Source organism: Coregonus lavaretus (assembly GCF_964263955.1).
Source record: "Coregonus lavaretus genome assembly, contig: HAP1_SCAFFOLD_227, whole genome shotgun sequence".
NCBI lineage: Eukaryota > Metazoa > Chordata > Actinopteri > Salmoniformes > Salmonidae > Coregonus > Coregonus lavaretus.
In genome coordinates, this window is record NW_028157256.1 from 95141 (window position 1) to 109972 (window position 14832).

Here is a 14832-nt window from a genome sequence, read left to right on the forward strand (position 1 = left end):
GTATCCTCCGTCTTCATCTGTTTTATTTATGTAGCTGTGCTAATATGCTGCGAGGGCTGTGAATATATCCAAAGGAATAAGGAAACACCAGGGCATCTGGGATATTATAATGACCTTCAAAAACAAATAAATATGATCAAACAAGGCAGTAGTATATTTTCATCTGAATTAGCCCTATCATCAAATTAAATCTGTGTTATTCTATTCCGTTGGTGCACTCATATTTGGAAAGGGTCCGAACATGGATTGAATATAGAGAATTAATTTGAGTAGATGAGTTTGCAGTGAACCATTCTTCCCCCAACATCACACAGAGGTTAAATAAAAAAGGAGCTAAAAAGCTCATTCAGATTTGTTTTTCTTGATTTAGCAACTAGACATATATTTTTCAAATAAATAATTTCTGTTTTGTAAAGACACTTTTTGAAATAGCACACCCATTTTCAAAGATGTTGATACATTTGATCCTTAACATCATCAGTCAAGTCAGTGTCAAGTCATCCCCACACTAATCCTTACCATTCTGTCCATGATACTTCCTGTATGAGATAGCTGATATCGGATTCCTCTACCGAATCTGAATCAAATTTGGGTCTCTTGCACATTGTCTTTTGAGCTGGCTTGAATCAGTAAAGGTTCCTGTGTGTGGGAGTGGTGGTAGGTGCTCCTGTAAGTGTTGTAATGGTTGTAATGCTCCAATGGGGGCAGGTGTAAGTGTGTCTCCATGGCAGCGACCCCGGCTAGCTCCTCCTCCACTGTGATGACCTCCATGGAGGAGGCGGGGCCGTCGGGGTCCTGCTGGTGGTTCTGCTTCCTCATCTTGTAGAAAATGACCAGCAAGACGGCGGCCATGAGCGTGATGGCCACGAAGCAGCCGATGATGATCTTGGTGGTCTTCATCACCTCCTCCAGGCCGCGGTCCCCCTCCCCGTCCAGGTCCAGAACAGAGACGGTGTAGGTCCGCTCTGTGGTCCTGGTCTGGACCAGAGGCCCCCTGGTGGTTGAAGATGATACCCAGCCAATCGGGGGAAGAGCAGGAGTCTGGCTGTCATCTACTGTCTCTGTGGTCTCCACGGTGACTGTGGTGAAGTAGGTGACGCCGCTGTTCTCCACCGAGGTGACGTTGAGCACGGCCGAGGCGGAGATGTTGCCTGCCGTGTTGCTCACCATGCAGGTGTAAGTCCCTGTGTCCTGCATGGTGACGGTAGTGAAGTTCAACGTCCCGTCGTTGAGGACGGCCAGGCGCACCTTGTACGCCCCGTGGGTCACCAGCGACCCGTTGGGGGTGAGCCAGCTGACCGCGGTCAACGAGCTCGTCCTGCACTTGAGCTCCGCCGCCATGCCCTCTGTGACGTTGCGGTCCGCCGGCGGCTCCACGATGACGGGCACGTCGCACTGGAAGTAGCCGTGCTCCAGCTCGCCGATGTAGCGACCCCTGTAGCTGGCTGGGGTGTGGCAGCGGGCACAGCAGCTGGTGTTGGCAGGCACCGTCTCCTTCAGCCACCAGCTAAGCCACAGGATGTCACAGTTACAGTTCCAGGGGTTATGGTGCAGATGGACTCTCTCCAGGCGGTGCAGGGGGGTGAAGAGGTCGTGGGGCAGCAGGGTGAGGTTGTTGTGGGCCAGGTTGAGCTCCACCAGGGACTGGAGGTCGTCGAAGGAGTTCCTCTCAATGGTCTGGATCTGAGCGTGCATCATCCACAGCTTCTGCAAGTTTGCCAGCCCTGCGAAAGAGCCAGGCCCTATGACAGAGATCTGGTTTCCAGACATCTCCAACTCCTCCAGCCTGACCAAGGGTAGGATATTGGGGATCTCCTTGAGGTTGCACATGCCCAGGTTCAGGTAGCGTAGGTTGCTGAGGTCCTGGAAGGCTCCGTCGGAGATGTAGGAGAGCCGCTTGAGCTCTCCCAGGTCCAGTCTTCGCAGCGATGGGACCCGGTTGAAGGCGTACGACGGGATGCTCTCGATGGGGTTGTTCCTTAGCCACAGCTCCTTGAGCTTGGAGAGGTACTCGAAGGCCCCGTTGGGGATGGTGGTGAGGCGGTTGTCGAACAGCTCCAGGGTGTTGAGACTGGCCAGGCCGTTGAAGGCGCCGATCTCGATGTTGCGAATGTGGTTCTTGCTCAGCTGCAGGATCTCCAGGTGCCGCAGGTGCTTGAAGCTGTCCACCTTGATCACCTGGATGAGGTTGTCCTGCAGGTTCAGGTAACGCGTGTTGGTGGAGATGCCGTCGGGGACGTCGCGCAGGCTCCGGCGGGTGCAGATCACCTTGCTGAACTGGTTGCTGCAGGAGCAGACAGATGGGCAGGTCTGGGCGCGCACCAGGCCGGCCACTGCCAGGATCTGGAGGGCCAAAAGCAGCACGAAGAGGGGGCGGGACAGAACCCCCCTCAGCCTAGGATCTCTCATTGTCTGGCACTGGAGGGAGGAGATCATTGTGATCAGCATTCATAGTTCAGTGGCTGGTGGTCCTCTCTGAAATATGGTAAAGAGAAGAGAGAGAAGGAGAACAGATTAGGCAGTGGAAAAATATAAGGCAAGCAAAGAAAACTACTGCAGAACAGAAGGTTATTATGGGTAATGTGACTATTCTAGTCTAATGAAGGGACACTATACTGCATGTGCACAATGCACATGTCTGGGATAATGACCTACATGAGGTAGAGAGATGGTGAAATGTAGTTGCCTTATCATTGGGGATGGATGGGTGTTCACTCATCCTAGATAGTCGTCATAAACACTGTCCATCTGTGGAGCATTAGAGCGGTCAGAGATCCTTTGGATTGGCCCACATATCAGGACATCCCAGGACAGGCTTCATGACTGGAGGCCACAGAACTGAAGAACTGAGAGCGTCTGATTCCCATATGTACTTTCCTCTCTCATCAATCAATTAATCAATCAATCAATCAATAAAAAGAGTTGTCATTCATGCCCGGAAAGTCAAACCTTAATCTGTAAATCTGTAATAAGCCAATCAATCTATCTCTTGTTGTATAGTGGATTTCACAAATTGATTTGTCACAAAGTGCTGTAACAAACTTGTCACAAAACGTTTTTTTCAGTCTCAAAATTTAGATGAATTTCACGTCTCACAATAAGTGTTTTGAGATGAGGACGTGTTTTGGGGTTTTACCAGTTTAGAAATAAGTCAACAACAACAGAGATGGTCCTGGTGTTGAAACAATGTATAATATTCTCCTTATCACTCCCTCCAGGAAATACACGACGCCGCTGTTCTGGTTACTGATGGATTTATTCTTCTACTAAATTCTCCACCGTCATCAATCCACCGTCGAACTGTTTAAATACATTTCAACACATGCACAAAAAACAAGTTGGCGTTCACGTTACAGAAACCTTGCACGTAAATATGCGCGACAAATAATTAACATAATGAACATACCTCGCTGGCTGCACACAACTGAGAGGGAAATGGGTCCACTTAGAAACAAGAATACTTGTAAATAAACACGTCGTTAATTTAACTTATCTTTCAGAGTACTAAACTTTACCGCCGCTACTTTACCGCGATGTCTGGAACTTGTCACCACTAAAAGCGTCCCAACACAACATAGAATGTGCAGATAGTTCCTATCACATAAATACAAGCAAAATCAATATTCAAAAATACAAGTTGTACAAATAATAATGATATTATGTAAAACCTATTAATAATGACATGAATAACATTAATAATGACATGAATAACATTTATGGCAGTTAAACTCCCACCAAATCACATCCTTTGGGATTTCACCTCACAAAATAACCATAACATTCATTCTGCTTCAAGCAGTAAAACTGTCTTGTATACAGGCCTGTCAAGATAGACTGGCTTTGTAGTGCGTTTTCCCTGGTTATCTAAGGTTGAGTCACTAATTAACAGTTTTACCTTTCTGACTCTTCCATCAGTGCTAGGGTACACCTGTGCTACTCTTGCTAATCTCCATTGATTTGAATCTGTAGTGGACTTGATTCTTTGGATTCTGTTAGCCACAAAGACGTGGAATCGTCTTGCATCATTGTTTATATATCCAAGGACAACCTTTGAGTCTGTCCAAAAATGTTCTTGAAGACCATCTATTTCGAGCTCCTTTCTGAGCACAACACTTGTCCTTGCTGCTACCACTGCTGCAGATAACTCAAGGCGTGGTATTGTGGTCACTTTGGTGGGGGCAACACGTGCTTTCCCCATGACTGACGAACAATGGACATCCCCATTGGTGTTGATTGTTCTGAGATAAGTACACTCCCCATAGCCTGTGACGCTGACATCTGAGAAGTGGTGAAGCTCGTACTGTTTGACATCTATGAAGTTTGCTGGAATATAGCACCTTCTGATCCTTACATTAGACAAGTTTTGTAGATCTTGTAGCCAAGATTCCCACTGTGTCTTGAGCTCCTCTGAGAGTGGTTCATCCCAACCGGCCTTGTCTCGACACAGTTGTTGCAATATCTGCTTTCCTAGGAGAATGAATGGGGCTACGAACCCCAATGGGTCGTAGATGGAAGCTACTGTTGATAGCACTCCTCTTCTGGTCAACGGGTGTTCCTTGACTGTAACTCTGAGCTGAAAGTCATCAGAGGACACGCACCATTGCACTCCGAGAGCTCTTTCCATGAGTGGCTCTCCCAAAGCCATATCAAGGTTTTTGACACTTTCAGCGCACTCTTCCTTTGGTATTGATTTCAATACATGCTTGCTGTTGGAGACAAACTTATGTAGTCTTAGCTTGCCTGTGCTGCAAATACCTCTTGCTTCCTTGATGAGTTAAATTGCCTCAGCATCAGACGTTACACTCACCAGTCCATCGTCAACATAAAAATTCCTTTGGATGAATTTAACAGCGTTTTGGTTAAATTGATCCTGACCTTTAGCGGCTAGATGTTTGAGACCAAAATTGGCACAGCCGGGTGAGGAGGCTGCCCCAAACAGATGGACTTTCATCCGGAAAGTTGATGGCGGAGACATCAGGTCACCATTCTCCCACCATAAGAACCTCAGGTAGTCTTGGTCTTCCGGTCTTACATGGAACTGATGGAACATTCACTCCACATCACACATAATAGCAATTGGACCCTTGCGAAACCTGCAGAGAACTCCCACCAAGGTATTTGTGAGCTCTGGCCCAGTAAGAAGGTGGTCATCCAATGACGTGTCTTGGAATCTTGCTGAGCAATCGAAGACGACGCGTATCTTCCCAGGCTTTTGAGGGTGGTATACCCCGTGGTGGGGAATATACCAGGCTGGATGATTGTTGAGTTCCTTTTCGGGAACCTTCTCAGCATCACCACGAGCAATGATATCTTTCATGAAGTTCATGTAGTCTGAGCAGTATTTCTGGTCTCCCTTGAGCCTTCGTTCCAAGCCTCTTAGACGCTGAACAGAACATTACTTATTATTGGGTAGATTTGGTCTGTCTTGTTTGAAAGGTAAGGGCATTTCATAATGACCATCTTGTTTGTGTTTGATTTCATCTCTCAGCTTAGTCAAGAAGTGGAGATCTTCCTGAGAGACGGTTGCATCTTCTTCAACTCTTTCACTGAAATCAGATTCTAGTACCTTAATTACATCATTTGGACTGATCATTTCCTTGATCTGAGTCTTGCAAACATAGTGAACTTCACCTTTGAGCTTGATTGTTGGTTTGGGTTCAGGTGTCACTTTCCTTACAATGATGCGGTGACTTACTCCAATTGCATCACTGTAGTGCTCTTGTGGGTCACCATAACTCACTATGCTCCAACCTAGATCAGTTCTCTGAGCAAAGGGTTTGTTTTCTTCTCCACATACGACTTCTCTGGGCATTAGCGCTTGTGGGCAATTGTATCCGATTAGCAGACCAATTTCACATTCCTTTGGCGGTGCAATGTGTTCTGCAAGATGCTCCAAATGAGGCCATGCTTTAGCGGTCTCTGAAGTTGGAATGTGTGTCCGATTGGCAGGGATAAATTCACGAGTGTACGTTGTTGGCACTGTGATCTTCTTAGAGGAGAATAGACCTCTTATTTGTAGGTATTTGAGTTTTTACAGGGTACAATTGTCCTTTTTGACGACATTGTAGATAGTTTCAGCTTCACTTGTTCCGTGTTCGTATCTAGAATGTTTGCTACTTCCTCAAGAATGAAGGAAGAATCACTTTGTGAATCTAGCAGAGCATAGACAAGAACTTCCTTACTTGAATCACTTTGTGTTGACACATAGACAGGTACTATCGCTGAAGTCTGTGTAGTATTGCCATCTTGCACAACTCTGTTGGATGTGGTTTCCTTGATAACCTCTTGTGTTGACAGTAGCTTTCTTTCCTTGCCATAACTTATGTCTTTAGATGTTTCCCCTTTTGGTTCTTGTTTTGAGCGATCTTCGTGTAGGCATGTGGGATGACGTTTTGAGCAGGTGTCACAGACCATCCGGCTACTGCAGCTCTTGGATTGATGGCCAGGACTTAAACATCCGAAGCACAGTCTTTCATTCTGAATGAACTTGACTCGTTCGGCGACTGTCCTTTCAATGAATTTGAAGCACTTGTGTAAACTGTGTCCTAATTTCTTACATAACACACATGTGACTATGTTTCTCTCACTGATGTTAGTTGTGAAGATCTTGGCACCTACAGTTTGGTTCTTGATCTTTGCTTTATCAGGTTCACTTTGTCGTAATGCGTTGTAGGATGTTATAGGGTTGCACGCAATACTAGCTTCCATCGACAGGAATGTCACAAAATAGTTAAAGCTTGGGAACCTTCTGTGTTCCAGTTGGTATTGTGTGGCCCTTCGGTTCCATCTGCTACTTAACCAGTCGGGTAGTTTGGCAGCTAGTTTTTGATTCTCAATATCATCATTAAGAACCTTTAGACTCTCATTGTGAGCAATAGCGAATTCACAACTACGTAGAAAGTCTACACATTTTCTTAAGTCTGCACTCTCCTTAGGAGCTAGTTTTGGCCAAGCATGTAATTTGTCTCGGAAGGCCTTGGCAATCACAAACGGCTCACCATAACGTTCCTTGAGCAGGTCCCATGCTGCATGATATGAATCTTCTGAATCGATCAGAAAATAACCTTCTACTGCTTCTTTAGCTGCTCCTCCCACATATTTCTGAAGGAAGAAGATTTTCTCTGCAGCTGGAATATTTTTTCTCTCAATCAGTGTCTGAAAGGAAGACTTCCAATGGTTAAACTTGAGTGGATCCCCACTAAAAATTGTAGGCTCTGGAATGGGAAGCCTATTTGCTGATATAGCCTCAGCCAGGACTTTCACAAGCTCTCTTGTGTCGTTTTGAAGCACACTTCTTGGAGCCACATCCCTTAGTGGTTGTGGGTGCTGATACACAGGATTCACCTGATCAATTGGTTGCTCAAATGTAGGCAGCTCAGACTTATGTGGAGTAAGCCTTTGGTCTGGATACAACTCATTTTCGTCATAGACTTGAAGCCTTGCTCTGGCCGCGTTCAGTCTTTTTATCTCCTCTAAACGTCCAAGCTCTCTTTTTAAGTCTTCTACAGATCTTTTCCTTGCAGCATTCTCTTCTTGCTGTTTCTTTAAGAGCAAAGCTTCTTGTCTCTCCTTTTCTATCTTACGTTCAGTCTCCTCTTTCGCCTTGAAGACGACGAGTTACTGCAGCTACTTCTTGCTCTGCAACTATCTTCTTGTCCTCAACTTCAAGTCTTTGGAGTTTCTCTTGGTGGCACTCTTGCTCAGCCATAATCTTCAACACAGCCCTTGTGGCTGCATACTCAGCAGCGGCTTCTTGTCGTTTAACTGAGGATACATTAGAGCGAATGGAAGTGGCCTTAGAAGACTTAAAGTCTGGAGATGACACACTGGAAATCGTAGATGCGAATACAGAGCTTGCATCCGGCCAAATCAGTTCCTCCTTTGTTCCTTGAATTTGAGATTGCGCGTTGTGTACAACAATCTTGGTGACTGATATACATTTATCCAGCTTGCGGCGCATTTCGTGAGCTGGGCTGTCAATCCTGCGATATTCTTCATAAACATTATTCAGTTCAGATAACTCTCTTTGAATAGTGCTGCTGTGTTCGTGTAGGATGTTACTTGGATCTTGTTTTGTAACTGATTTCTTAGCCACCTTAGTTAAAACTTTCCAGCGTTCATAAATGCTGTCAAAGCGAATTAGTAGTTCTTTTGTTTTTTCTTTCTGAAATTCTTTTCCCTTTTCCGTTAATGTACGGGCTCTTCCACTTCGTCGAGGCTCTTCAGACTGTACTGCTTCTTGTACAACGCTAGACTCATCTGTCTGCTCTGTCTCTTCTACTGGCTCTACGAGTGATCCTTTACACTGACTCTCTTTACTTCTATGTGACATATTAACTTATTTGAAAGTAACCTGTACACAAGACAGTTGTCTTAAATAAACAGTAGAGTTTACAACAAACATTTTACAAAAAGAAATACTCAAGAGAATAGAATATGCCAAGTTAAGTTATTGTCTTTGAAATTAACCCTTCAGAATAAAGGCAGGCATTGTAAAGATTTTGAAATGTTGCAGAATCACTCAAAATAACAGCTTTCTTAAATGCACAAACATAAATCCTCTTCTTAAGTAAATCAATGACTTATATTCAATGAAATAAAGAATTATCAATATCGCTAAATCACTTACATTAATGTCTCTTAATATCTTGTTACACACTGTTATGTTACTTGGCTACACACAGCCCTTTGAAGTCCTTTATATTTTCCAATCCTTGTGTCACCTTTTCAGAACACAAACTTAAGTGTCTGACTTACGGACGTCTTCATGAAAAAAAAACGGATGAACTTGTGTGAGTCCTTTAACACTGAACAGTGGCTTATCTGTGAGTCCGTCTTGACGAGCCGTCTTGCAGAGCAGGTCAGGAAACGATCACGCAGACTCGAGTTCGACTATCACTCCCTCCAGGAAATACACAACGCCGCTGTTCTGGTTACTGATGGATTTATTCTTCTACTAAATTCTCCACCGTCATCAATCCACCGTCGAACTGTTTAAATACATTTCAACACATGCACAAAAAACAAGTTGGCGTTCACGTTACAGAAACCTTGCACGTAAATATGCGCGACAAATAATTAACATAATGAACATACCTCGCTGGCTGCACACAACTGAGAGGGAAATGGGTCCACTTAGAAACAAGAATACTTGTAAATAAACACGTCGTTAATTTAACTTATCTTTCAGAGTACTAAACTTTACCGCCGCTACTTTACCGCGATGTCTGGAACTTGTCACCACTAAAAGCGTCCCAACACAACATAGAATGTGCAGATAGTTCCTATCACATAAATACAAGCAAAATCAATATTCAAAAATACAAGTTGTACAAATAATAATGATATTATGTAAAACCTATTAATAATGACATGAATAACATTAATAATGACATGAATAACATTTATGGCAGTTAAACTCCTGATATAACAATATAATTCACCATAAGAAACAATGTATAATATTCTAATATTCACCATAAGAGAGTCAAATGTCAAATACAGTAGATAGAGATGTAGAGTAAAACATATTAGCACTTACCAAACATGTTTCTACTCACAATACACTCACAAAGAGCGATGCTCGTTATGTAAAATATAAAAATGAACAAGCTTTTTCAAGGCACTTTAACATTCTCATCTCTCCTCAGCTTCTCTAACTCAAGTCATATAGGTAATCGTCTCTTTCAGAGTGACCCGGAGGCAAAGGAAACGACTCTATTTTGACAGGTGGTTTTTAAACTGTGAAAATTGTGAACCGATGTGGAAATGCATTTTCCAGTGGGGCTGAGTGGGTGATTTAATCAGTGGGAAATGAATCTCTAAATATGCCCCAGTGAAAGTGGTTAGCACCAGCAGAGATGCCACTCCAGAGTGGTGTGAGAAGCCCGCCAAGAGACACTTCCACTGGGGGCGTCAGACGGAATCAGGCCACCGCCTGGCAGGGGTTCATTTTGTCACACCGGCATTACGCTACAACCACTCTGCATAGCAGCCTCATCGATTGAATGGCTGATTGCAGGGAGGGAGGCCTATGGAAAAACACGAATGGTGACAAAAGCATTGACACAGATTAGTATCTGTTGGGTAACAATGTAGGTTATGTTATGTTAATGCTATGGTGTTTGTTGACTGCATGTCAGACGGATTCAGGCAGGAGCTCGTTTGAAGACTTCCCTTCACTGGAACTAAGGGGTCTAGCTCGAACCATGAAAAACAGCCCCAGGCCATTATTCCTCCTCCACCAAACTTGACAGTATGCATTGTGCATTGGGGCAGGTAGCGTTCTCCTGGCATCCACCAAATCCAGATTCGTCCGTCGGACTGCCAGATGGTTAAGCGTGATTCATCACTCCAGAGAACGCATTTCCACTGCTCCAGATTCCAATGGCGGCAAGCTTTACACCACTCCAGCCGACACTTGGCATTGCGCATGGTGATCTTAGGCTTGTGTGCGGCTGCTCGGCCATGGAAACCCATTTCACGAAGCTCCTGACCGATGTTCCCTCTAAGCTGCTCACGTGTGAGAGTGAAGCCCACAGAGAGAAGCACGAGATTGAACTTCACTTTCTAGAGCAGTGGTCACCAACCGGTCGATCTTCAAGGCGTTCCTAGTCGATCGTCAAACATTTCTGTAAAAACCAAACGACAAAGCCTTGTGTTCCTATGTTTTATTTATTTGTCTCCTGCTGTTGGCAGTAGGTGCACCCGATTCATCTGCCCTGCCGCAAGGTAGGCCAACTGTTGCCATTTTGAACCACTTCATGTGTATAGCAGGTACAAACTCTGCCTTCCCGGCGGGCCCGGAGAGCAAATCAAGTGCACTATAGGCCTACCGCTGGCCAATCGGATGGCTCAGATGACCGTGTCTGCAGTAACGTAGCAGGCATAAAAGAAAGCTACAGCAAAGTTGATACTGTGAGATTTCAAAACGTTTAAAACCATGACTAGAGAGAGACTGTCAACGAATAGAGCAAAGAGCTGCTGTTTCTATGAGTGAGTTCATGTTTAAGTTCTTACTCAGCGCTGTCAACACTTTGTATTCAACACTTTTATAAGCCATAAAATGCGCATTCTTCCTATTTCCACTCAGCGCTACAACAAGCACTGCAGCAGTAATGAATGAGTAGGAAAGTGTATCTATAGGCTTGTGTTGTTGTTGTTATTATTAGTGGCTTGGGTCTTTTTTAATATCGAGGAATATTTCACTTTCTCTGTTCATAGGAGTAACAACATGAATTTGTGCATGAGGCAGAAATAATGCGGTGCGACTTGAGTTTCGCCATCAGCTTTTTGGTCAGTGTCAGTGGAGGAAAGGGAGAGCAGAGGGATGTTGAGAGGCAGTGGAGGAAAGGGAGAGCAGAGGGATGTTGAGAGGCAGTGGAGGAAAGGGAGAGCGGAGGGATGTTGAGAGGCAGTGGAGGAAAGGGAGAGCGGAGGGATGTTGAGAGGCAGTGGAGGAAAGGGAGAGCAGAGGGATGTTGAGAGGCAGTGGAGGAAAGGGAGAGCAGAGGGATGTTGAGAGGCAGTGGAGGAAAGGGAGAGCAGAGGGATGTTGAGAGGCAGTGGAGGAAAGGGAGAGCAGAGGGATGTTGAGAGGCAGTGGAGGAAAGGGAGAGCAGAGGGATGTTGAGAGGCAGTGGAGGAAAGGGAGAGCAGAGGGATGTTGAGAGGCAGTGGAGGAAAGGGAGAGCAGAGGGATGTTGAGAGGCAGTGGAGGAAAGGGAGAGCAGAGGGATGTTGAGAGGCAGTGGAGGAAAGGGAGAGCAGAGGGATGTTGAGGCGGACCCTCAGTCTGCTGCTCTCTCCCTTGCTGAGACTGACCATCAGATGCAGGCACCATCAGCCCGGTACAATAAAAAGCAAATGATTTAACTGTATGCTCACTCAGCTGTGCCTCACAAGTAATACAACAACGGATCTATTAGCGGTGTGGTCATATAGCCTACCTCAAACTTTGTAATATAATTGAAAGAAATGGCCCGAACAACAATGCATTGGCGGTAGATCTCGGCTTGCATTTTGACTCAGAAAGTGATCTTGACTCAGAAAAGGTTGGTGACCACTGTTCTAGAGATTCCCCTGTTAACACTATCAACGCTTCCCTTTTACTGTGGCAATTGTGATCGAATCAACGCTATATTAGCCACTTTCAATGCAACATGCCGAAACAAAACGAACTATGCAAGAGATTTTGTTTTAGGCAGAACGCATCGGAGTAGGATTCTATTACATTGACAGGCACTACTCAGCCCGTACGCCACACAGACCAGTGTGGCATAAACAACCAGAGGTGCAGTAGGCCTATATGCAAATAGACCATTGCCATACAGTATATGGATCTGTGCCATTTACTTTGAACTGGACTGTGTTTACAGCATGAGCGGTCTTGAGTAGATGCATTTCTTTTGGGATCAAAGCAAGAGCTGAATGTAGCCACTGCTTTGGCAGCAGCTAATGGGGATCCTTAATAAATACAAATACAAATACAAATACATGTGAACATTTTGTTCATATCCTTTGCTAGTTAGTGAGTTATTAGCCCAGTTTTAGATCATTTATAGTCAGCAATAGGGGGGGGTGATTGCTTCCTACAAGAGCACAAAATGTATACATTTCTAGACATCTTTGAAAAGCCAGTCGGGTAAAGAGTTTTTATTTGGTCTTAAAGAGGCAGTGTTGTATTTTGAGACAGGCTTGAATAAGCTAAGTAGCCAATAGGCAGAGGGTAGCATAATTTGTCTGATCCTCTGTAATAATGGTATGAGAATAATAATGCATTTTATTTTGTAAAGTGATTTCTTGCATCAAACAGCACAGGTTTTCCTTGTTTCTTTATTGACCTTTTATTTCAGTATTTGCACTGTCTCTATTTTTAATTTTATTTTTAATTTCACCTTTATTTAACCAGGTAAGCCAGTTGAGAACAAGTTCTCATTTACAACTGCGACCTGGCCAAGATAAAGCAAAGCAGTGCGATAAAAACAACAACACAGAGTTACATATGGGGTAAACAAAACATAAAGTCAAAAATACAACAGAAAATATATATACAGTGTGTGCGAATGTAGTAAGTTATGGAGGTAAGGCAATAAATAGGCCATAGTGCAAAATAGTTACAATTTCTTATGAACACTGGAATGATAGATGTGCAAAAGATGATGTGCAAATAGAGATACTGGGGTGCAAATTAGCAAAATAAATGACAATATGGGGATGAGGTAGTTGGGTGGGCTAATTTCAGAATGGCTGTGTACAGGTGCAGTGATCGGTAAGCTGCTCTGACAACTGACGCTTAAAGTTAGTGAGGGAGATAAGAGTCTCCAGCTTCAGAGATTTTTGCAGTTCGTTCCAGTCATTGGAACACTCACATGCACACTCATCCACACTCACAGGGCCCTACACACTCACACACACTGTCACTCCAACACACACACAAACACTCACTACATCATTTACTCACTCACACATAATATGCACATATATTTATACTGACTCTACACACCCACTCACTGACATACAAGCTGCTGCTACTCTGTTTATCTTTTATCCTGTTGCCTAGTCACCTTACCCCTATACACATCTACCTCCATCACACCAGTATCCCTGCACATGTAAATAGGGTATTGGAATTGACTTTTTAAAAAAATATTTCCTGTATATAGTATGCTTACTTAATTACTTTATTGTGTATTTCATATAGTAATACATTGTTATTGATTATAGCATTGTTGGGTTTTGCATTTGCAAGAAAGGCATTTCACTGTACTTGTGCATGTGACATTAAAACTTGAAACTTGAAACAGTATTTTCAGTCACCTCCTTGTCTGAAGGACAAGTGGATAAACAGGTTAATGTCAAGCCCTGCATGTTTTTTCCCAAAAGTCTCATGGAATGTAGGCCTACATTGAACACCACACATTAGCTGCTACTGTAGGCTGAATGATATAACCGTTATTTCCATGTTAAAATGTTATGGGATGCGTTTTCCTCCATTGTTTTTGATGGTAGGCCACTCTGGTAGGTCTACATTATGATCAAATAGCCACAGTAGCCCACTTGGCCACTGTTAAAACTGTAACTTAAAGCGGGTACAGCCTCAGTGTTCACAGTAAACGCTCGCTGGAAGTTCGCGCTCACAAGACTTGAAATTTGCTCAGTGCTGGAAAAGATTAGCGGTAACATTGCTCCTGACAAACAGTTATTGTGCTGATGTTGCTTCCAGAGGCAGTTTGGAACTCGGCAGTGAGTGTCTCAAACGAGGACAGGCGATTTTTACGCACTACACGCTTCAGCACTCGGCGGTCCCGTTCTGTGAGCTTGTGTGGCCTACCACTTCACGGCTGAGCCGTTGTTGCTCCTAGACGTTTCCACTTCACAACAACAGCACTTACAGTTGACCGGGGCAGCTCTAGCAGGGCAGACATTTGACGAACTGACTTGTTGGAAAGGTGGCATCCTATGACGGTGCCATGTTGAAAGTCACTGAGCTCTTCAGCACAGGCCATTCTACTGCCAATGTTTGTCTATGGAGATTGCATGGCTGTGTGCTCGATTTTATACACCCGTCAGCAACGGGTGTAGCTGAAATAGCCAAATCCACTAATTTGAAGGGGTGTCCATATACTTTTGGCCATATAGTGTAGCACAGTATTTGTATAATTTATTTTAGTCATTTTTGCTCATCTTTATCAAGGGATCCAATAATTTTGGACCCCGCTGTATATTTCCGTAAATGAAAACAGTGAATCCCTTGAAAGCTCTCACATTCACCATGATAGGTCTTACATTCTTCTAATAATGAAAATGTAGAGAACTAGGAACAGGTGGCTT

General features: G+C 44.1%; 1 protein-coding gene across 1 annotated transcript; it reads right to left on the reverse strand.

The window, feature by feature from the left end:
* Nucleotides 1-582: 582 nt before the first annotated feature.
* On the reverse strand, nt 583-2682 carry LOC311125637 (leucine-rich repeat-containing protein 4C-like; the record flags this gene model as incomplete). The annotated part of the gene is made up of 2 exons (XM_084199670.1): nt 2656-2682; nt 583-2475 (listed from the first exon to the last, which is right to left on the reverse strand). The coding sequence occupies exon 2, from the start codon at nt 2446-2448 to the stop codon at nt 583-585; it is 1866 nt and encodes a 621-aa protein (XP_084055796.1). The 5' UTR covers nt 2449-2475; nt 2656-2682.
* Nucleotides 2683-14832: the final 12150 nt, after the last annotated feature.